Genomic DNA, 22,556 nt, shown 5'->3' on the forward strand with positions numbered 1-22,556 from the left:
TGCCCCAAGTTGTTTCCCCCGGGGTTTGGGGCAATAGGGAGGAGCCCATGGGAAGGTCAAGAAGGTCGGCCCAGGCAGTCGGAGGGTTGGGAAGTGTGGGGAGCCGGGACTGACAGGGCGTGGGGCGGGGTAGGAAGAGGGGTCTCCCCGGCCCCTACAGGGAGGGCCAGAGGGGAGGCCTGGGGGTGGGGCTGGGAGCCCCGCGTAAGGCCGGGCTGTGGGGAGAGTGCGGAGCGCGCTCGGGGGAGGCGGTGAGGGGGCTCTGCCAAAGTTGTTCCAAAGTTCCCGGCCCGGGGAGCGGCCCCTTAGTCAGCAGTTCCGAGGCTTACCTGCGTAGTGGTCGAAGACGGTGGGCACGTACTCCTCCGGGAAGGCGTCGTTGGCATAGCTCATGAGTAGGCACGTCTTGCCCACCGCCCCGTCGCCGACCACCACGCACTTGAGCATCAGCGCGCCGGGCCCGTGAGCCATGCTGCGGCCGGCCGGCCTGCGGGCATGGTCCCCCCGGAGCCCCCGCCCCGGTCCCGGGCTCAGCCCCAGCCCGCCTGGGGGGTCCGCCGCCGCCGCCGCCGCCGCTCCGCGCAGCAGGGCCGCCCCCCCGGCCCCATGCAGCGGCTCCCCCCGCCCGAGGGGAGGGGGCGGCGGGCCCGGAGCGCTGCCGCCGCCTCGGTCGCTGCCCGGATCCCCGCCCGGGCCCCGGTCGCCTCGCCCGCCCGCTGCACCCACCGCTCGGCGCCCGCGCCCTCTCCCCGGCCCGGCCTCCCCAGGAGGATCCGCTCGATCATAAGACTGGCCGGCCCCGGGGGAGACAGCAACTTTGGGGAGGGCAACGGAGGGGAGGGGCCAGGCGGCTCTCTCCGCCCCGCGCCGGCCCGGGCCCCCTCCCGGCTGGGCCCCGGAGGAGGGCGGGCCCAAGCGCCTCCCGGAGAGCCGGCCGCCTGCCCAGCGCCCCCGCCCGCCGGCTGCGCGCCCCGCGCCCCGCGCCCCGCGCCCCGCCCGCCGCTCGGGCCTGCGGGCTCACCCTAGCTTGACTCCCCGCGAGCGCTGGGGAGGGGGCGAGGGGGAGGAGCCACGGAGTTGCGAGCCGGGGCCGGAGCCGGGGCCGTAGCCGGGGCCGTAGCCGGGGCCGTAGCCGGGGCCGGGGGGCGGAGGGGGGAACTGGTGGGGGGAGGGGAAGGTGAGGCTGGGAGAGGTGGCCGCGAGGGAAGCGCTCGGGAGGAGCCGAGGGCTCCTCGCGCAAGTGGCCGCAGCGCCCGGAAGCGTCCAAAGGCCCAGGTGTTGGAAGAAGCCGAGGAGGCCTCTTGGGGGAACCACGACGACTTCAACGGTGACGCAATAGTCATGCAAAATTATACATAGATATTTAAACTCCACCCGGAAGGCAGTATCTGTCCTATCGGCCTCTAAGGGCACAACAGAACTAGAAATCCGGGAAGGAAGAAAGGCCAAGAGGGTTTAAAAAACAATTTTTTAAAGGTGTTTGGGGTGATGGGGGAGGGGTGGTCGTGGCCCCACAGCTGGAGAGTAGGAACTCCGGCTTATTGCTTGGTTCCCCATCCCACCACCACCCCCAGGCTCTTCACAGCACGGAGCTTGAATCATTTACTTTGAAACTGGTGACTAAGGGAGTTACAGCATCTTGAAACACTGAAGCAACCCCCGGCCAGCCAGCAAACGGAGACCCAGCCGGCTCTGGACACGGCAAATGGACCCGTGCTTCCTCTGGAGGCAGCATCCTCGGAGGTCCTTCGAAAGTGTGAGGATGTGATCCATGAGGAGTGATACTCTTATTCTAAGACTTGCCACTGATCCTGGGGGGTCAACCCCTGATCCCTGCCTGGGAAACGCTCGGGAACACCATGTGGCCAGGTCCTGTTCACTGGCCTCTCCTGCTGCCCTGACCATGAGGCAGTGGGCGGAGGGCAGGGGAGAGTGGGTACACCCCACCCTGACACCACAACCCCCACCCCCTGCTCGCATGGAGAAATCGCTTTCTTTCATTGATTCACAAGATTGGAAAATGCTACTTTGAGAGACTGTGCAGAGGTCAACTGGACCATCTGCCTTAGTGCTCCCTGGGGTTATAGGTAAGCAAACAGACTTAGAGAGGCAAAGTGGTTATCCCAGAGGCTTCCAGCTAAGTCTGGCGGTCAAAGATGAGCACACTTTGGGGAATGGCTCCATGCCTCACTTCTTGGGCCTCAACTCCCAAACCCCTGGTCTGATTTCCACTATCCCAGAAAGACTTGCTAGATTATTGGAAGGTCCTTGTGCAGTCACACTGAACATCTCCCGAGACCCCTCCATTTGGGTCTAAGTGTGGGTATAGCCATTGCCTCACTGCTTTAGGTTATGTAGGGAATCTGGAAGATAGTTTGTGTGTACTGAATGACAGGTTAGGGAAGGCAGTATAGTGCCTTAAAGTCAGATCTTGGTTAAAGGCCAGTCTCTGGCACTTGCTGTGAGAGGGTAAGAAAGGAGGACTTGCCCCCTTTGCATACAAGACCATTGCTTTAGGCAGCTTGTGTTCTAAAAGGTACGTCTATCAGAAGAGGTTAAGGAGCTCCCAGAGTACCACCTTCAGGGAAAATCCATTGGATCCCAGCTCTGACACTAGTTAACAGTGTTAACCTGAGCATGTCACTTCTCTTCTCCTGGCCTCAGCTTTCCCATCTATAAATGTGAGCTTCTCCGTAAGGGTGGAATCAGGTCTTGCCCCTGAGAACCCTGGAGCCCTTTAGAATGTGTCCCACCAAATCCTGGTAAAAGCTTTGGGACAAGGAAAGAAGCAGTTGCTGGAGACACGAGGAAGGCTCCTGTGAAGAATGATGAGGTGTGTCCTGGGACTGGAGGAAAATGGCATCTCAGAGGCTTCCCCTGTCCAGGACTTCCTTCTCTCAGTTCTTACAGTACTCCTTAAAGGGGCAGATACTCACTAGGGAGCCAGGGAGCTGGAGCATTAGCTCCAGAATCTTGAAAAATGGCAGGGAACCCAGGTTGTTTACGCTCTGGGAGAAGCTCTGGGAATGTCAGAGCACCCCAAGTGGTGAATTGATGTTGGATGAATCATGGAGTGGTGATTTCACTGGCGATGGTGACCTCATCCCTTTGACCCATCAAGAAACCAAAATGGACTGCCAGGAATACTCGGAGCTCTGGGCTGATCCCACCAGTGTGCATGTGGAGTGCAGTGGGGGTGGGGTAGGAGGGACTTACCCTGGTCAGGCCACAGACGGGTTAGCTGGAAGGACCAACCAGATCTCAACAGAAAGCTTACTTTCCTATGAGCAAAGAGGATAATGTCTCAAGTGGCTAAAACAAAAACCAACCAACCAACCAACCGAAAAGCGCAAACAAAACAAAACAAATAACAACAACAACAGAAAAACAGAAAGCAGTTGTCCAATTTTGGGATTGGAAGGACAGGAAGCAACTTTGTTTCTAAGCATCCCACAGACTCTGTGCTTGATTTTCTGCCTTTGTGATGGCTAGTGTCAAAACACACAGAGGTCTGTGTGAGGACAGTGAAATCTTTCCTTTGTCTTCTCCTCTTTTCCCCCTACTCCTTCGTCTTCAATGATTCACCCAGGGTTTCATTTCCCAGTGTTTACTGAGGTCCACTAGATGCCAGTCTTTATTCCTGGACGTGGGACGAGGAGCTGGAAAGCCACAGTCGCTGGAGAGGGAGGCAGAAACAAGCTGATGAATGAACTGGTGATTACTGTATAACGTGGTCAGTGCTATACTGGAGCCTAAGGAACAGCCTTCTGGAACTGCAGTAAAGGCTGTTAGGACCTAACTGTAGGTGTGCTGAGGAAAGATTTCCAGGAGGGAAATCACTGGCCTGGGGTTTAAGAGGCTAAGAGGAGTAAGATAAGAATGACTGGGAAAGATAGCCCTGCCCAGGTTAGGAAGACATAGCACACAATTTGGGGAGATTGGTGAACCCTTTAGAGTGAACATATTATAGGATTAATGATGCAGGGAAGCTGGTTTGTAGTAAATTGGGAACTAATTAATTAAATTAACTAATTAATTTAATTAAATTTGCAGAACTGTGCGATATGCCCAGGTATTGTGTGGGTACTTGGTACTTATCTATGTGGGTTGTCTTCTCTGGACACCCACCATACGAGATAAAATTTGTAGAGAACATCTGCTGGGTTGTCTGCTCATCCAGAATGGACCATTTTCTTCTGCTAAATGTTCTGCCTCATGTATTCCCTATGATCATGCGGCTTAATAGAAGCGGCTATCTTCTTACACCTGTTTTTGACCCCTGTTGATCAGGCCTGGGTGGGTGCCTGATCCAAGAGGGGACAGTCAGAGCCCTTCCTGAAAGGTCTGACTGAATTTGGGATTCAAAACAGGAGTCTCCCCTGTTTTGCTAACTAAACTAGAATGTGAGCCTGGAAGCTCTTGGTCATTCATGTTTCATGTTTCAGCCCTTCACGAAATAGCCAGTCCAAGAAAATAAAGCCAAAATGCAGAAAGAAGCAAAAACGGAACTACAGATCCTCCCTTGCCACCATCCCTGAGAAAGGGCAGAGACAATACAGGCTATTTGTGAGTTCTGTTTCTCGTTATCGCTGAGACCCTGTTGTACCACTGTTCTTCAGTTGGTCCCTTGACTTCATGAGTTTCTCCTTCTTTTTTGCCTAATGAGTGTGGGGTCGTTTTCTATCACAGGTAAGCAAAGGAATCCAGCCTATAGTTGAGATCGGTGATGTGCAGAGAAATGAAGAAATGAAGAAATTGGCCCAAAGTCACACAGCTAGATTTCAAAATGATCTATCTTCAAAGCTCAGCTATTTCCCACATTCCACAGGAGGGAGGCATCAAAAGTTTTTCAATAGGAAAACGACAAGTTTAGAGCTCTCTTTTTAGAAGATCGCTGTGGTGGAGGTATAGAAGATAAATTTGGAGGGCATGAGAGTGAAGGCAGAGAGCATGAGAAGGAGCGAGGTCATGAAAGTCTGAACCCAGCATCGCTGTGAAAATAAAGAGGAGGCCCTGGGGATCGGGGCTCTGTAGATGACAGAATCCACCCGGCTTCGTAACAGCATGCGGAAGAGGAGGCTGATTCTGAGGCTTCTATGTTATGTTGGCATTGACCTTCTCCCTCTCTTTTGCTTTGCAATCTCCTGTCTTTATTTTCTCTACTCCTTCATTGGGCTTCCTGCCCATTTTTTTAAATCTTTCCCGTCTCCTATTCCTAACCATGCAACCAACTGCTTAAACCAACTTTAAAGTAGAACTCCAGAAAGACAGTAAGGTTCTACAACATATTCATTTTTTAAGTCATTTTGTTTGTGTGCCCTCACATCTGCCCCAGAAATGGAAAAATGGATTCCAGTAGATCATTTGGTGTCTAGGCTAGGATGCTTTGGGTTGCAATAAATAGAAAAGTCAACCCAGTTGGCTTCACCAGCAAAGAAAGCATTTGGGGGCACCTGGGTGGCTCAGTGGGTTGGGCCACTGCCTTCGGCTCAGGTCATGATCTCAGAGTCCTAGGATCAAGCCCTGCATCGGGCTCTCTGCTTGGCAGGGAGCCCGCTTCCTCCTCTCTCTCTCTCTGCCTGCCTCTCTGCCTACTTGTGATCTCTCTCTGTCAAATAAATAAATAAAATCTTTAAAAAAAAAAAAAAAAAAAGGAAGCGTATGGACTTCTTTAATCGAAACATCCAGAAGTCACTCGAGCTTCAGACATGACTTGCTCAATATTCTGACTCTATTTTTATTTATATCACGCTGCCCAGAAGGAGGGAGAGCTTCTTTTGACTCACTCATTGCACAAAATTTGGATTTTTTCTGATCAGATCAGCTTAGTTCATCCCTGAACCGTCCCTTAGTCATGCTGGCCAGCAGGATGTCAGACGGTTATTGCCTTACATGTAGGCCACTGCCCATCCCTGAAACCATCGCTGTGACACAGGGTTGGGACTCCCCTGACTGAGCCTACTGGGACCAACCAAAGGCCAGAGTTTCTCTCCCACTGAGATTCTGTGTCTCCCCCACAGTGGAGGGCAGGTACGGGGGTGATGTACACTAGGAGGCAACCAACAATTCAGTTCCATCGGAATTATGCACAACGTTTCTTGGGCTCCCCCAAGCTATCCTAGAAATAAAGAACTTTAGGAGAAGCAAAATTCAAGGGAAGGGGGAAGTAAGAGTTACCCAAGTCAAATCCATGATTTGTTCCATATTTCAGTGAGTTGGTTTGTCAATAAATAAACTTGTGCTCGCTCAGACCGCTAATTCTTGGCTTATAGTAGGTTCTCTTCTCTACCCTCTGAATCTCTTTCTTAGAATTATTGGTGAGAAAAAAAAAAAAAGAATTATTGGTAAGGAGGTAGAATGGTTATCATCCTTTTACCTGGGCCGTTCTTGTCTTCTGTTGCACTTCTTTCCTCCACATATGCCCAGTATTTCCAGTCTGAAGCCTTTTCTCTCTCTAGGCCTCTCCTGCTTCCCAGACTCCCCCTGTCCTATCTTCATAGCATCATGCCATATGCTATACCCATTTCTCTTTTCCCTCCCACCACTAAAACCTCCTGTCAGCATCCTTTTTTCTTAGGACTCAGACATGATGTAACTTGCATAAGGTTTTTTTTGTTTTTTTGTTTTTTGTTTTTGTTGTTTTTAAAGCTAAGGTGTTGGGGGCACCTGGGTGGCTCAGTGAATTAAAGCCTCTGCCTTTGGCTCAGGTCATGATCCCAGGACCTGGGGTCGAGCTCCCAGGCTGTCTGCTCAGCAGGGAGCCTGCTTCCTCCAATCTCTCTGCCTACTTGTGATCTCTGTCTGTTAAATAAATTTTTTAAAAAAAATTTAAAGCTAAGGTGTTAGTAATGGCTTAAATGTTACAGCATTTATTAAAGGTCAGTGGTCCTTAATGATCAGAACAATAAATAAACCCAGTAAGATTGGCTCACTTGGTTTTCATTTCTCATTATACTTCTAGAAAACAGCTAGATCTCTTTTTTTCCATTTCATTACATACCAGAAACTCAAAAGTATGCCCCAGCCTCTGAGAATTTTGGCTCAAGAACCATTAATAATATTTTGCCATCTTAATTCCTGTCTTCTTCTGCAACCTAAGGTCAGAAAGCCAGTCATTATAACCGATGGGGTTGCTACCAATTGCTGAACTGTAGAAAAGGATGCTTCCCTAGAAGTTGTTGGTATGGAATACTCGTATAATCTGGGAGTGACCCTCTCTCATAAGCTGCAAAGGAGACTGGATCACAGATCCCTATTCTATAAATGAAATCGGTAATTTTATTCCATGCTTCAGCACTAAGAGTACAGAAGGTCATCCAAACTCACTAACTATAGTTCCTCCATAGTGATGTTTTAGCTACTCGGCATCATGATGACATTTTGAATTGGGGGAATCTTCCCCTTCATGAGTCTTGGTGGGAAGAAAAGATCATCCCTTATGGAGGCTGAAAATTACAGATTTTGCTCTCCTCAGCAGACTCTAGAGCTCGTCCAACTAGAGTTAAGTTCAGGGCACACTCTGTGTGGGGACTGCAGCATTAGCAGTGGGTACACAATCTAGTTCCTGACAGGAAGTGGCACCTAAGGGTAGGCAGTGGTGGTGGTTCCTGTGGCATATTTAAGTTCCCGGTGCAGAATTGACAGCTGTACACACGGATTGTCCAGAATTTGTTGGCAGCCATGGTACCAGAAGTGGTTTTTCTCATCAGAACAGTGTCTGAAGCATGTGTTGGGCATGGTTCCTATAAAGGGAGTTGAGCAGCTTCTCTGGCCCTTCTGCAGTCCTGTGAGCTACCATGATCCTTTGGGGTTCCTTGTCTGTTCAGTCAGCCATAGACGGCTTCTGTTCCTTGTGACCCAGCCTCTTGAGAAGGGCCTGGAAGAGCACATCACAGTATTGAATGCACCTAATTCAGAGGAAGTGAAGAGGAATTCTACCATATCCGAGTAATGGGTACCAGATTGCCTTTAGTTTTAGTCCATTCAGGCTGCTATTCCAAAATACCACAGACTGAGTAGGTTATAAGCAACAGCAACTTAAATCTCACAGTTCTAGGTAAGGGCTGGGAGTTTGGATCAGTTCATCAGCACAGTTGGGTGAGGACCCTCTTCTGGGTTGCAGATTTCTTATTGTGTCCTCACATGGAAGAAGGGGTGAAGGAGCTCTGGCTGGGCCTCTTTTATAAGGGCACTAATCCCACTCATGAGGGCTCTGCTTCCTAAAGGCCCCGCCTCTTAACACCATCACATTAGGCATTAGTGCGGACACATTCTGCCTGTATGCCTTCTGAATGTAAGCAACTCGAAAATTGTACAAAATAATATGATATCACTATTTTCAGATATTGGACAGCACATAGCACAGGACTGTGATTCCTGAAAGAAAGTAACAAATGGAAGAAGCCCTGCTGTCCCCCTAAATTTCTGGTGGAAGTGCCTTTTGAATTGCAGCCAATCGGGGAGAATGTAAAGACCATGGCAGTCTTACTGAGTTGAGGAGATGACTTTTCAAGGCAGAGAATCAGAGAAGAGGGACTATGACAGCAGCAAAGACTCCAGAACTATCCTCCTGAGAGTGCTGCTAATACTAAGTTGCTCATACACACAGTGAAACCCCTCAGTGCTAGCTAAAGGACCACCAGAGAGCGTGGACTGGGCATGGTTGATTTCAGCCAGCCAGTGTGGAGAGACCTTGTTGAATGTCCAGAAAATTCAGAGAAACTCCAAAAAGTTATACATGAGTAAGGGCTAAATTAGACCTAGAACCTAATACCTCCAGATGTCCCCTTAACAAACTTTATAAACAAGCCTCATAAGAACTAAGCCCACCCACTAGGAACATGACTGCAGGCCAAAACAAATTTCATGATTCTTTAAAGGCCAGCAACAAAATACGGACATTCAACAACACAAAATTCAGAATGTTAAGAATTACCAGATGTGCAAGAAGAGTAAGGAAATACAATCGGGAAAACAATCAGGAAAAACAAACCAGAAATGATGGAGAGAGTGAAATTAGCAGATGAAGAATTAAAAAGGCTTGATAATTACATATGAGGACTTAAAGGAAAATGTGAACCTGCCAAGGAAGGGAATGGAATAGAGAGCAAGAGAACCAAATTGAACTTCTAGAGTTGAAGACTATAATATCTGAAATGAAAATTTCACTGGCTGGGCTTAACAGTAGGTGGGACATTGTAGAGGAAAGTACCTGTAACATTAAAGACATCACACTAGAAATAATGCAGAAAGAAGCACAGAGACCAAAAGACCAAGGAAATAATACAGAACATGCAACACAGTAGCTGTGTCCTAAACTGTGGACTCCCGAGCCCTTCAGTAAAGGTCGGAATTTCCAGTAGATTCCACAGGGGCAGGGCTCACCTGCACCCCTTTGGCCCAACAAGTTGTAAAGTTCTGTGATAATGCTTGTTGGTTGGTAAATGCTCCCTGGTCTTAAATGCCCCCACCTTGCCCCCATCACTCCAGGCCTTTTCCTGGCTCCTTCTGACCTCCAGATTCAACATCTAAAGAATTAATGCTTGGCAGAGCAGAGGTCTTTCAAGACCCCACTCCAACTGAGCAGGATCACTCTGGTTGGTTAGTTTAATTATACTGAAGGTCATCCCTGACTGGGGGATGGGTTAGATGGTGGGAGCCCGCCTGGGCCTTCCAGTCACCCATCTGAGTAGGGGAAACTCGACCAGAGGACCCTGGGCAAACTCATTTAAACAACTCACATTTTTAAAAGTTCTTACTGAACTTTGTGTTCCGGGAATGTGGACAGGACCCAAGGAGGTGTCTCTCTGGGGCAGCCCACTACAGACCCTCTTCCCAACTTCACATGCCTCTCTCTTTTGTTTGAAAGAGGGTTGCAAACCCTGTGATTGTGGCAATCTCTAGAGGAGACAATGTCCTCATCACCTATCATTCATCTGTATGCAACAGAGAATATCGTCACTCCACTGGTGGGCACTGGCCTCTGTGGGAAGGGTTAAGATGAGTATGGGAGGAGGGGTCAGAAATAGTACTTTCTCCAGCAGGGTCAGGGGAAGTCTCTGTGCATGGTGAGGGGCAGAGTTGGACGGCTATGTTCATTCTCTTCCTTGCGAGCCACACCCTTCCCTGGGGCGGGGTTAAGTTGCGTCTCCCCGCAGAGCCTAGGCTGGTCAAGGACCCAGTGAGACTTAAATCCAAATTGAAGCAGCGCTTGTCGTCTGAATGTGTCCCCTGAGCTGAGGACTGGTAACCAACATTGTTCTTGTGCGTTTCTGAGCAAGTGCAGTACCTGTACTCTCTTGAGATGGCCGTGGCCATAGCTCCCAGGCTGGAGGCTTGGCTGGTCAGCTCCTTCCAAGGGCTTGTGTCCCCCAGGGCTTCTTGCTGACCTTATTCTCACCCTCAACCCCTCAGGAAGCTTTCTGGGGCTAGGACCGCTGTCCAGTCCCTGCAGGAGAGTGGTTCTAGGAAGGAAAGATGACAGGGGCCCTTTAGGCAGGGATGGAAGGGAAGGGCTTCTCTTTTGGGGGAAGCCATCACTGAAAACCTTTTAACTCAGCAACTTTGAAGCGGATTGCTCTTGGGGAGAAGCTAGCCGCTTTGAAGGAACCTTCCTGCAGGTGTTTGAAAAGGAGAAATGACGCTGTGAATTCGTAATGTAAAGTGTGGGGGGGGGGGGGACATTTCTTGCCCTGCCTGGTTCTCTCATTCATCTTACCTGCCTGGCTCCTACCGGTGCTCGCTTTCTCTGGCCCCAACGGAAGGTTTGCCCCTGGGATGGAGTTCCTGGGTGAAACTGTATGTGGCCCATCACTCCTCAGCCACTGAAGCAGAGATAAAGCGTTATGGCCACTTCTGATTCTCTCTCTGGGTGTCTCCTTTTATTTTCTGATGAAATGAACTCTCTGGCTCTTGCTTTCTTCCCCGTCCGCCCTCAACTTGCTTCCGAGGGAGCAGCACGCAGAATGGCTACTTTCCTGCATCTTTTCCCTGAGCTGAGCGATAGGGTTGGGGTGGGGGAGACCGGGGCGGCGGCGGTGGAGGGGGGACCTCCACCCCACTCCACGCAGCAGAAAGTGCCTCCAGGTCCAGCCCTGCGTCATCAAAGCGGCAGATTCCCCTACCACATCTCCTCTTATCCCAAACTCCCCTTCCCGTCTTCTTGTCTAGGGGCTCATCTGTTGCTATCTCTACCCAGCGTTTGGCTCACAGCCAGACTCTTTGGCCTCTGCCACCGTCAGGCTAACCTTCCTAAATCCAGGTTTGGCCAAGTTCCCACCCTGCTCGGAAGCCTTTGCTGAGTCTCCTTTACCCAGGTGCTCCAGCTCTCAATCACGGACGTGTCAAACCTTTCCCAGATGAACTCCAACCTTCCTTCTGGACATTGCTCACTCCCACTCGCCCCTGTGGGCCTGTCTGCTGTTGCCCAAACCAGTCCTCTCGCACATGCCTACCATCGTGCCTTTGCCCACAGCATCCTCCGTCTCTGGCCCATCTCACTCTTTCTGCCCCCCGAAATGGTCCACGCTTCATGCCCGTCTTGACCCCTCCCTCCTGGATGAGCCCTTGCTCTCCCAACGGCTCCTTCAGCTGAAGCCTGCAGCCTGCGTCCTTTCCTGGCTGCCATCCCAACCCATTCTGGGTGCCAGGCACCTCTCTACATTTCTGAGCCAAGGTCCTCCCTGGAAACTCGAAGGCGTTGCTTAGAATCGGATGTCCAGGCAGACTTGAGGGATTCTTGTCTATTTGGATAAATTCTCCTTCATGAATACTACCAACTCGCTACCTTTTCCGGGGTAGGTGTCTGTGAGGAGCCTCCAAGTGAGGTGTCTGTGCTCACGGATGGTATATCTGGAACCACCTCCTACCCAGTTTACCTGTCCAAAGGGTGATATGTCATAGAAGAGTGCATGATGAGCTTGGAAGGGGGCTTGGGGTTACGTCTCTTCATTCATCTAATTTTCTGGCAACTGCTGCTTCCTAACACAGCAGGTGAGGACCTGTTCATCTCTTCCTCCTCCCCATTACATCTTGGGCTTGGCAGATAGGGCTGGTGTCTGCCTTGCTCTCAACCTCCAGTGTCTGGTCCATAATAGGTATTCAACCCCTATTTGTCAAAAGAAATAAAAGGGGGGATGCCCCTTGCCACATATTTAGTATTTGAAATTCCCCCAAAGGAGTCATTATTCTAAAATTTCCTCACCCGCTTCCTGGGCTCTGCAAGTTACTTTGTGCTCCAAGGTCTGGAAAGCCCCTTCCTTCCCTCACTCTGTCATCTCCACGGGTCTGGAGGCCCATGTTTGGTGCTTCTTCTCCTTTGGCTAGGGTAGGGAGCCCACACCCAGACATGGCTGCCCTCCGACTTGCTTACAGACCCCAGCGGGAATGCAGAACACTTGCTCCACAGTGTGCGCACGGCTCCAGACGAACGCATTTTGCCCACCAGACCCTTCTGCCTCCTCTTCCTCTCTATCATGGTCCTGGGGTTGCTGCACTTGGCAGGGTATACACAGACCACAGAGGTGAGGGCCAGAGAAGAGAGCTTTCCCAGCGCACACCTCCTTTAAGGACCCCGCCTATGCCCCATGCACGCCAAGTCAGCGGTTTTGAACATGTCCCCTTCCCCAAGGTCACGAGCAGGGATTTCCAGGGTGTTAGCAAGCTTCTATTGCGTGACCTGGGTGATGGTTACAGGATATTTGCCTCGTAGTAATTCCTTAAGCCATACATTTACGTTTGATATGCTTTTTTGAATGTGTGTTATATTGCACATAGAAAAGACAAAAAAAAAAAAAGAAAAGAAAAGAAAAGAAGGAAGTCCCCTCCCCCTCCAGCCTCTTGCTCTACTCTCACACCCTTAATCCAATCCATCCTTGTTTAACCAGTTCCGATTTCCACACAGCCCCTGCGGGAGAAGGAGCGCCCTGTCCTCAAGGAATTTCCTCGAGGAAGCCGAGTAATTGGAGCAACAAAAGACACGGCCTCCAGCTCTGCCTTATATCTGGAAAATAGGCCATCCTGTCATAATTCTGAGGAGCCCAGAGGTCAAGGAAGTGGTGGGGCTCAAACTGGGCCTTGAAGATACTGGTGGGATTCAGGTAAGCGGAGAGAAGCAGAAAAGGGCTTTTTAGCCTTGGAGAATGGCATGATCTAAAAAAGCTGCTAGGTGGGACGGAGCTGGTGCTGAATAGTCCTCGAGAATGGAACTGGCATGGAGAGCCCTGGATGCTGTCCCAGCCCCGAGGGAGGGCAGGGCGGGCGCCATTCCAGTGTCCACCTGCCTCGTGGGCATGGAGGGGTCTGTGTCCTTAGCAAGAGCGGACATGTGCGTTTCACATTTCTTGGTTTGTTTTGTTCAAGCCACGGGCTCGTGTGGGCTCATAATCCCCATCCCAGACAGACTAGAAGTTCTATCTGCCAGACACATTGCAGCCGCTTGGTCAGGTCCTGCCTTGACAAGCTGTTTTGAAGTCAGAGTGCAGGAGGCGGCGGGAACTTAGGACAGCGGGTTCATGGAACAGTCCTGCGTGCCAGCCTGTGAGCTGACTTCACCCCTTGCTCTGCCCAAGCGTCCTGGGATTTGGGACGTTACCCACCGTCGCCAAGGATGTGGCTGGTCACCTCCTGAGACCGTGGGGAAGGGGGCCACAGAGGGCTGGGAGGTTCCCAAGCTCCACGTGGGGCTACAAAGTTTCATACATCGGGAGGCAAGGCTCGGGTGTGTTTCCAGTCCCTTTGGGAGTGGAACTCCGATCGGTTTTAAGTACTCTACACACACAGAGTGACTGTGATGGGGCTGAAGCCTGAAGCGGAGAAGAGCCGGTAATAGGAGCAGTAGGAATGAGAACCAGCACCAGCAGGTGCAGAGAGGAACACTGCAGCTGGCGTGAGGCTGAACACGGGCTCCTTCCATCTGATCCTCATGAAGATCCCCCCACGTGGACGCCGTGGACGCCGTTGGCATTTCCACGAGAGGAGAGCGCGGACGCTTTGAGGTGTGAGCTGCTTTCCCGAAGTCATGGAAGTGGTCAAGGCAGAACTAGGATCCGAATTCCAGAAATCTGACTCAAGCACCCATGCCGTGCAAGCTGGTGATGCCCGTGGAAGCCCTGCCCGGTCTGGGGAAGGAGGTTCTTCCTCACGGACCGACCAGAGGGGAGTCCAGGGGCCCCGGTGGTGGGTGCGGCACTCTTAAAGAGCGTCTGGCAAATTTTGTTTGCGCTGGTTTCTTCTAAAACAGCCTTTGAATTTGGCTTCCAGTGCGACCCACATATAGGGAAGGAAGGTCATGATCTGCCAACGTGACAGTCGTATTTTTCATTAGTCAATGCACAAGCTGGCTGCCCAGGTTCACACACAGATCTGTTTCTGAGGGCTTGGAGAAAGCAAGCCCACCCCAGAGCTGAAGCCTGCCTCGTGCCAACTGCATTGAGATTCTGAGGATGCAAGGGTGACCCCCAACCTGGTCCGTGAGCCAAGGAAATCCCTCTAGGCCTCCTTTTGGCAGGCTTGGCCAGCCTTCCCCAGCGACAGCCTGGCTCTCAGGACTTGAGTTGCTGCCTGGTCAGACGGTGACGGTCGTCGGCAGAGAGAAGGAAGCAACAGTGCCAGGCTCCGGTGTGCGTTCCAAGTTCTACATTCCATGCACAGACTCCCGGCGCCACAGCGAAGGCTGACCCTTGGCAGGACACTGGGTAAGTCGGGTACGTTTTTCCCTTATAACATCACCTGAGGCTTCTCGAATCTCCCACTCTCTACGCTTTCATTCACAGTGGCTCCTAAAGCTGGTGACCAAGGGGGGGTTACCCTGGAAGACTAAAAAAAACCCCCAAAACATTTAATTATCTTATTTAGAAGCAGAGAATATTGTGCTCTGCTTACAAAACTGCAGTGTTTAAAAAAATTACATCCTGAAACAAGGGGACGGTTTGCAAGATTTCAAACACCAAATCTTTGTCTTTATCACCAGTGGTGGTTGGTTTTACCACCAAACTTGGTGAGTAATTCAACTTTCTGGGCATTCTTTTCTTTTCTTTTCTTTTCTTTTTTAATTGTGGCATATATATATATATATGCAACAGGAAATCTACCCACTTAACAAATTTTTAAGTATATGGTACAGTATTGTTAACTGTATCTGCATTGTACCATGACAGATCCCTAGATCTGCGTGACTGAAACGCTATACCCATTAAACAGTGATTGTCCATTTCCCCCATCCCTAGTCCCAGGCAACCACCATTCTGCTTTCTGCTTCTGACTTTGACTCCTTTAGATACCTCATGCAAATAGCATATGCAGCATTTGTCCTTCTCTGATTGACTTATTTCACTTAGCATAAAACCCTCAAGATCCATCCATGTTGCCACATATAGGATTTTCTTTTTTTTTTTAAAGGTTGAATAATACTCCATTCTGTGTATGTACCACATAATTTATATCCATTCGTTGGTGATGGAAGCACAGTTAGGTTGTTTTCATATCTTGGCTGGTGTGAATAGTTTTTACAGTAAACATGAAAGTGCTAATGTCTCTTCAAGATCCTGATTTTTTTTTTTAAGATTTTATTTATTTATTTGACAGACAGAGATCACAAGTAGGCAGAGAAGCAGGCAGAGAGAGGAGAAAGCAGGCTTCCTGCCCCGCAGAGAGCCCGATGCGGGGCTCGATTCCAGGACCCTGGGATCATGACCTGAGCCGAAGGCAGAGGCCTCAACCCACTGACCCACCCAGGCGCCCCATCTCTTCAAGATCCTGATTTTAATTCTTCTGGATAAATACCCAGAAGTGGGGTTGCAGAGAGAGAGAGGGGAAAGCAGGCTTCCTGCTGAGCAGAGAGCCCGATGTGGGGCTCAATCGCAAGACGCTGAGATCATGACCTGAGCCAAAGGCAGAGGCTTCACCCCCTGAGCCACCCAGGTGCATCAGTGCTCATTACTCTTAATCCACTTTATCTATTTCACTCATCCCCCCACCAGTCTCTTCTCTAAAAGCAACCACTTTGTCCTCTGTATTTAAGAACCTGTTTTTTTTTGTCTCTTTTTTGTTTACTCACTTGTCTTGTTTCTTAACTTCCACATATGAGTGAAATCATATGTTATTTGTCTTTCTCCAACTGACTTATTTTACTTAGCATTATATTGAATAGGACTGTTTTCTTAATTTCCTTTTTGCTTTACTCATTGTTAGTCAGAAACACAACTGATTTTTGTGTGTTGATTTCATATCCTGCAAACTTGATGAATTTTTTTATTAGTTCCAGCTGGGCTTTTTAATTTTTTTTTTTTTTTAAGAATCATTAAGGTTTTCTAGATATGGGATATAAGGTATGAGATAATTTTACCTCTTTTTCTGATTTAGAAAACTTTTCTTTCTTTCTTGTCTAAATGCTATAGCTAAGACTTCTAGTAAATATGTTGAATAAAAGTGGCAAAAGTGGGCATCATTATTTTGTTCCTGATCTTAGAGGAAAGACTTAGATCTTTCAGTGTTTCACTGTTAAGTACGTTGGCTCTGGGCTTTTCATATATGGCCTGTCCTATATGGAGGTAATTTCCTTCTATTCCTATTTTTTGAGTGTTTTTATCATAAAAGGATGATGAATTTTGTTAATTGCTTTTATGCATCTGTTGAAATCACGTGATTTGATCCCTCATTCTGTTACTGTGGTGTATCACACTGATAGATTTTTGTATGTTGAACCATCTTTGTGTCACAAGGATTAACACCACTGGCTAAGGTGTATGATTCTATGTGCTGTTGAATTGGGTTTGTTAGTATTAGTCATTAGGAATATTGGCCTGTGGTCTTTTCTTGCAGTGTCTTTGGCTTTGATATCAGGGTAATGTCAGCCTCATGAAATAACTTCCAAAGTGTTTCCCATTCTTCAGTTTTATGGAAGAGTTTGAGAAAGATTAGCATTAATATTTTAATTTTTGGTAGAATTCTCCAATGGGCCGTCTGGTCCTGGGCTTTTGTTTATTGGGAAGATTTGATTACTTATTTGATCTCCTTACTTGTTATAGGTATGTTCAGATTTTCAGTTTCTGGTTTGTTGTATGTTTCTAGGAATTTAGTTCTTCTGGGTTTTTCAATTTATCGTTATGTAACTGTTTATTGTAGTCTTTTATAATCCTTTTTTACTTTTGTGGCTGCAGTAGTACTCATTTTTCATTTCTGATTTTATTTGAATCTTTTTTTTTTTAAGTCTAGCTGAAGGTTTGCCAATTTTATCTTTTCAAAAATCAACTTGTAGTTTTAATGATTTTTCTCCATTTTTGTTTCATGTATTTCTGCTTTAATCTTTATTTTTAAAAATATTTATTTATTTATTTATTAGTTTGTTTATTTATTCATTCATTCAGAGCGAGTGGAGAGGGGTAGAGGGAGAGTAAGAGAGAATCCCAAGCAGGTTCCATGCCCAGTGTGGAGTCTGACTTGGAGCTCAATCTCACAACCCTGAGATCATGAACCAAGCTTGAAATCAAGAGTCAGACACTCATAAGACTAAGCCACCCAAGCGCTGAACGAATCTTTATTATTTATTTTATTTTTCTGATTTGGGGCTGATTTGTTCTTCTTTTTCTAGATCCTTGAGGTGTAGAGATAGATTGTTTGAGATTTTTCTTCTTTTTTTAAATATAGGCATTGGCTGCTATAAACTTCCCTCTTAGTACTGCTTTACCTGCATACCATAAGTTCTGATTATGTTGTGTTTTCATTTTTGTTTGGCTCAAGATATTTTCTAATTTCTCTTTTGATTTCTTCTTTGACCCATTGGTTGTACAAGAGAGTATTGTTCAATTTCCACATATTTGTGAATTTTCCAGTTTTTCCTTCTGCTGTTGATTTCCAGTTTTATTCCATTGTGGTCAGAAGAGATACTTGCTATGATTTCAGTCTTCTTAAATTTTTTAAGAACTTGTTTTATGACCTTACATGACCTGTGCTAGAAAATTGTTCCCCATGTGCTTGAGAAGAATGTGTATTCTGCTGCTGTTGGTTGGACTGTTCTGGGTATGTCTGTATATGTGTCTGATGGTTCCATTTGGTTTATATTTTTGTTCAAGCACTTCTGTTTCCTTGTTGGTCTTCTGTCTGGATATTGTATCTATTATTGAAATAGGATATTAAAACCTTCTAATATTACTGCATTGATGTCTATTACTCCCTTCAGTTCTGACATTTGCTTCATATATTTGGGGGCTCTGATATTAGGTGTGTATATATATATTTATAATTATTATATCTTCCTTGTGAATTGACCCTTCATCATTATATGTCTTTTTTTTTCTCCTTATGACAGTTTTTGGCTTAAAGTCTGTTTTGTATGACATAAGTATGCACACTCCTGCTCTCTTTTGGTTACCATTTGCGCAGAATATCTTTTTCCATTCTTTCACTTTCAGCCTCTGTGCATCATCTAAAGTGAGTATCTTGTAGACAGCATATATTTGTGTTTTTAAAAAATGTGTATCTGTTCAGCCACTCTAGGGAGTTTAATCAATTTACATTTAAAGTAATTATTTATAGGGAAGAACATGCTATTGCCATTTTGGTAATTGTTTTATGTATGTCCTGTAGCTTTTTTGCCCCTCTTCCTTTCTTGCTGCCTTACTTTATATTTTGTTGACTGGTTTTAGCGAAAAGACTTGATTTCTTTCGTATTTTCATCTGTGAACCTGGATGTCCATTTCCTTCGTCAGACTTGGGGGAGTATTTGGCCATTATTTCTTCAAATATACTTTCTGTCACTGGAAATCTCATACTGCATATATTGATTCACTTAATGTTTTCCCACGTGTCCCTTAGGCTTTCTTAACTTTCTTCTTTTTCTTCTTTTTTCCTTAGTGTGTGTCTCTGCCTGGGTAATTTCAGATGAGCTGTCTTTGAATTTGCTGGTTCATTCTTCTCTAAATTAAGTTTGTCATTGAACTTCTGCAGTGAATTTCTCAATTTGGTTATATTCTTTAGCTCCAAAATTTGTTTGGTTCTTTTAAAATATTTTCTCTCTGCTGCTGCTGTTAGTCTTATTTTATTCATGTATCATTTTCCTGAGCTCATTAAGCATCACAGGAAGACCTTTTTTTTTTTTTTTTCCTCCAGGAAGGCTTTTTAAGATCTGGATTCTCAGACCCTACTGGCAGAGATTCTAATTCAGTAGTCTGTAGTGGAGCCTAGAAATCTGTTTTTCTGAAAGTTTCCCTGGGTGATTCAGATGTACATATAGAGTTGGAAAACACTTGCAATGAAAAGACTACCTTCAACCCCTCCCACCTCCCACTTCTCTCCAAGGTACACCATCTGTCTGCCAGTGTTCTGCCTCTGCATTATCTAAGGGATCTTGAAACCCTTCTGCCTCCAGGCAGCTTTCCTGGATTGAATCCTGTCTGACCATGAATTTCTTAGCATTCTCCCTAGCCCTTGCCAGCCCAAAATGGGCCTATACTACCTATTTATGTATTAATTTGGCATTTCATCCCTTCAGTTTGCTATATGAGTCTTAAGCCATCATTGTCTAAAAAAAAAAAAAACTTCTGGACTAAGTCTGCCCTAAGTTTTTTATTATTTAATGATGAAAAAGTGGTGAGTATAGTAGAGATAGAACTCTGCGCACCCAGGTTCATGTCTCTGTCCTTACAGGGTATGGCCTGGGATAGATTACTTTTCCTTTCTCGGCCTCAGTTTCCTCATCTGTGAAATGAGCAGTGACTAGATGTTCACCATGATCCTTACTTTTAGACTCTGACTCTCTTCTTCCTTCTCTCCTGCACTCCATAGCCAAAGAAGTGGAATTCTGAAGTTATTCCTGAAACTCTGCCCTAAATCAAAAGAGCCAGAGGGCCTGCAAGTTCCCCCTCTTCTTCCCTTTCCAGAAGCAACAATGGCCTTGAGTGATGTTGATGTGCAGAAGCAGATTAAGCACATGATGGCTTTCATTGAGCAGGAAGCCAATGAGAAGGCAGAAGAAATAGATGCCAAGTCTGAGGAAGAGTTCAACATCGAGAAAGGACGCCTTGTGCAAACCCAACGACTGAAGATTATGGAGTATTACGAGAAGAAGGAGAAGCAGATAGAACAGCAGAAGAAGATCCAGATGTCCACCATGAGGAATCAGGCCAGGCTGAAAGTCCTGAGAGCCCGAGATGACCTCATCTCGGAGTTGCTGAATGATGCAAAGCTGAGACTCAGCAGGATTGTGGCAGATCCAGAAATCTACCAGGGGCTGCTGGATAAGCTAGTGCTTCAGGGTCTGCTCCGGCTGCTTGAGCCTGTGGTAATTGTCCGCTGCAGGCCACAGGACATCCTCCTGGTGGAGGCTGCGGTGCAAAAAGCCATCCCCGAGTATATGATCATCTCCCAAAAATGTGTGGAAGTCCAAATTGATCAAGAGGTGCACCTGGCTATGAATACAGCTGGAGGTGTGGAGGTCTACAGTGGCAATCAGAGAATAAAGGTTTCCAATACCCTAGAAAGTCGACTGGATCTCTTGGCCCAACAAAAGATGCCTGAAATACGAGAGGCCTTGTTTGGAGCCAATGCCAACAGAAAGTTTTTCATATAAGCCTCTGCCAAGTGAAACTCAGGTTGAATTGCTAAGCCATTGAAAGCATATGTTATTAGGGCAAAGGAAACTAGTCAGGTTTCCTCCTCTTTGTTGCTTTGATAGGATTCTGTCTTCTTTCATGAAATACCCTTGGAATAGCTAAAGGCATATTTTGGAATAAAACCTGAAAATGCTTAGAAATCTAATTCTGGTTATCCATACATACTGAATCTTCTGGTCAGTTCAATAGTCTCAGTTGAAGAGAGTAAAATTTGCTCTTTAGCTTGTCCTTTGGTTGAGATGTGAATGATGTTAATAATTTGTGGGTCTGAGTGCTCTAAAATTCTTTAATATTATCTGAAGTGTGTTTTATTTCTTTTGCTTCTACTTTCTGTACTTATTTAGTGAAGTTTAGGGATCTTTTTTTGGACAAGGCCAACTTCGTGGGCGTGACTGGAATAGTCACATAGGGTTCTATGTGCGAAATAGCCCAGTCCTTGAGGTTTAATGCTCTGTAGCCAGTGACTTGAAATTCTTAGTTTTATCTTTGAAACTGTGTTTTGTAAGTGACTTTGGAGCATGGGCTGGGGGCTTGGAGCCTTGGCTTATGCACTGTACCAACTACCAAAGCCTACCCTTCTCCCTGGGATGGCCTCCTGGCCACTCACTTCCCAGCTTGCTGGTGCCCAAGACCCTCTTTCCCCCTCTCACCTGGTCCACATTGCTGCTTCTGCCTTTGGTGAGGGCTGGGTGTGCCTGCAGGGAGGCTCAGGGATGTGCGCAGGCTCTGTCAAGTCACAGTGCTGAACATAGTGGTGGCCATCTCTGCCCCAGGATGGCAGCTCTGCGGCACATTCAGCAAGTGACCTGGTGAGGTTGGGTCTCTTGCCCGCTCCATACTGAGCACATCCTGGTGTGGAGGTTTACGGGGGACTCCCTTGTCTGCTATGGGTGTGGTCTACTGGAATGGGAGCTGTTTGGCTTGACCCTTAACCCCAGCGGGGGCATAGCACATAAATCTAGGGGCTGGTGGGAAGGAGGACCCAGCAGTTGTCAAGCTTGCTGGGCCTGAGACTCAGATTGGGAACTTTAGGACCTTATGAAGGTCTGTACTTGCCCCGGAAAGTATCCCAGTCCATCAGACAGCTCAGTGCTTAGGGGGACTTAGGCTCATTTCTTTGGCCAGTTTGAAACATCTTCCAGGAGAAGCCAGGAAATACAGGTTGTATAATTTTGGTGATTCTCCATATAGGTATTGCACTATATAAAGAAAAATGATAAAATTCATGTTAATGGTTGAAAATTCTAATTTTTATTTACTTATCCATTAAAGAGCAAATAAATACCGTAAGTCAAAAGAGAGACCCCAGAAGAAAGAAAAACACTTTATCTTTTAGGACTCTCCCTATACTTCTTGAACAAAGGATTCTCACATTTTCCTTTTGCATTGGGCCTGTAAATTAGGTTGCTAGTTCTGTAAGTTTATGTTGATAAACATAATCTATGCCTGTGTAATTTATATATTAAATATAAATATAAATATAAATATATATATTAAAATAAAGGTTTTTTTGAAGAAAAGAAACCCCAAGCCACTCTGTCAAGGACAAAGTCTAGCTTACATGGTCAGGGACAGAATGCTGTGAAGTCCAAACACGAAGTAGGGGGCAGGTATTAGAAATCAGGGTCTCACAAAGCCTGGGAATAGGAAACTCTTATGGTCTCAGGAGAGGGCTAGACCTGGGAATCAGAAAGCCATCCAAAATCCTCTATCAGGCTGTTTCATTTTTCTTTTAAGAGTGACTTTCTCTACTGCACAGTTTCAACAGTAGGATATACATACCTCAGAAAGTTTACATTCTAAAGTTTACATGGTATAGTTCCAAAAACAAACTCCTCTTATGATTCTACTTTCCTGAGAAGGAATCCATGTAGCCCTGCTCGGATTAGATGTCCTCCCCTTTGGTCCAGCTAACATCTTGGGGGCACTTCTTAGAGAAAAGGGGGTCTT

General features: G+C 47.1%; 2 protein-coding genes across 3 annotated transcripts in view; one reads left to right on the plus strand and one right to left on the minus strand.

Moving 5' to 3' along the window:
* Positions 1-492, minus strand: part of RHOQ (ras homolog family member Q) — a 36,034-nt gene extending 35,542 nt beyond the window's left edge. The window contains exon 1 of the mRNA XM_032351857.1: positions 330-492. Coding sequence (XP_032207748.1) covers positions 330-471 — 142 coding nt within the window. The 5' untranslated portion in view covers positions 472-492. The remainder of the gene's footprint in view (positions 1-329) is intronic.
* A 14,081-nt stretch (positions 493-14,573) lies between these two features.
* On the plus strand, positions 14,574-20,734 carry ATP6V1E2 (ATPase H+ transporting V1 subunit E2). Of its 2 annotated transcripts, none has more exons than XM_032353765.1 (2): positions 14,574-14,693; positions 19,780-20,734. In XM_032353765.1, the coding sequence occupies exon 2, from the start codon at positions 19,883-19,885 to the stop codon at positions 20,561-20,563; it is 681 nt and encodes a 226-aa protein (XP_032209656.1). In that variant the 5' UTR covers positions 14,574-14,693; positions 19,780-19,882; the 3' UTR covers positions 20,564-20,734. The 2 variants fall into 2 exon arrangements, with proteins under 2 accessions (XP_032209656.1, XP_032209657.1); XM_032353766.1 differs by having other exon boundaries at positions 14,658-14,702.
* Positions 20,735-22,556: the final 1,822 nt, after the last annotated feature.

Source organism: Mustela erminea, chromosome 7, assembly GCF_009829155.1.
Source record: "Mustela erminea isolate mMusErm1 chromosome 7, mMusErm1.Pri, whole genome shotgun sequence".
NCBI lineage: Eukaryota > Metazoa > Chordata > Mammalia > Carnivora > Mustelidae > Mustela > Mustela erminea.

What these genes read in the sequence shown, in the direction of transcription:
- ATP6V1E2 (XM_032353765.1), top strand. Translation starts at nt 19,883, where the DNA reads ATGGCCTTGAGTGATGTTGATGTGCAGAAGCAGATTAAGCACATGATG.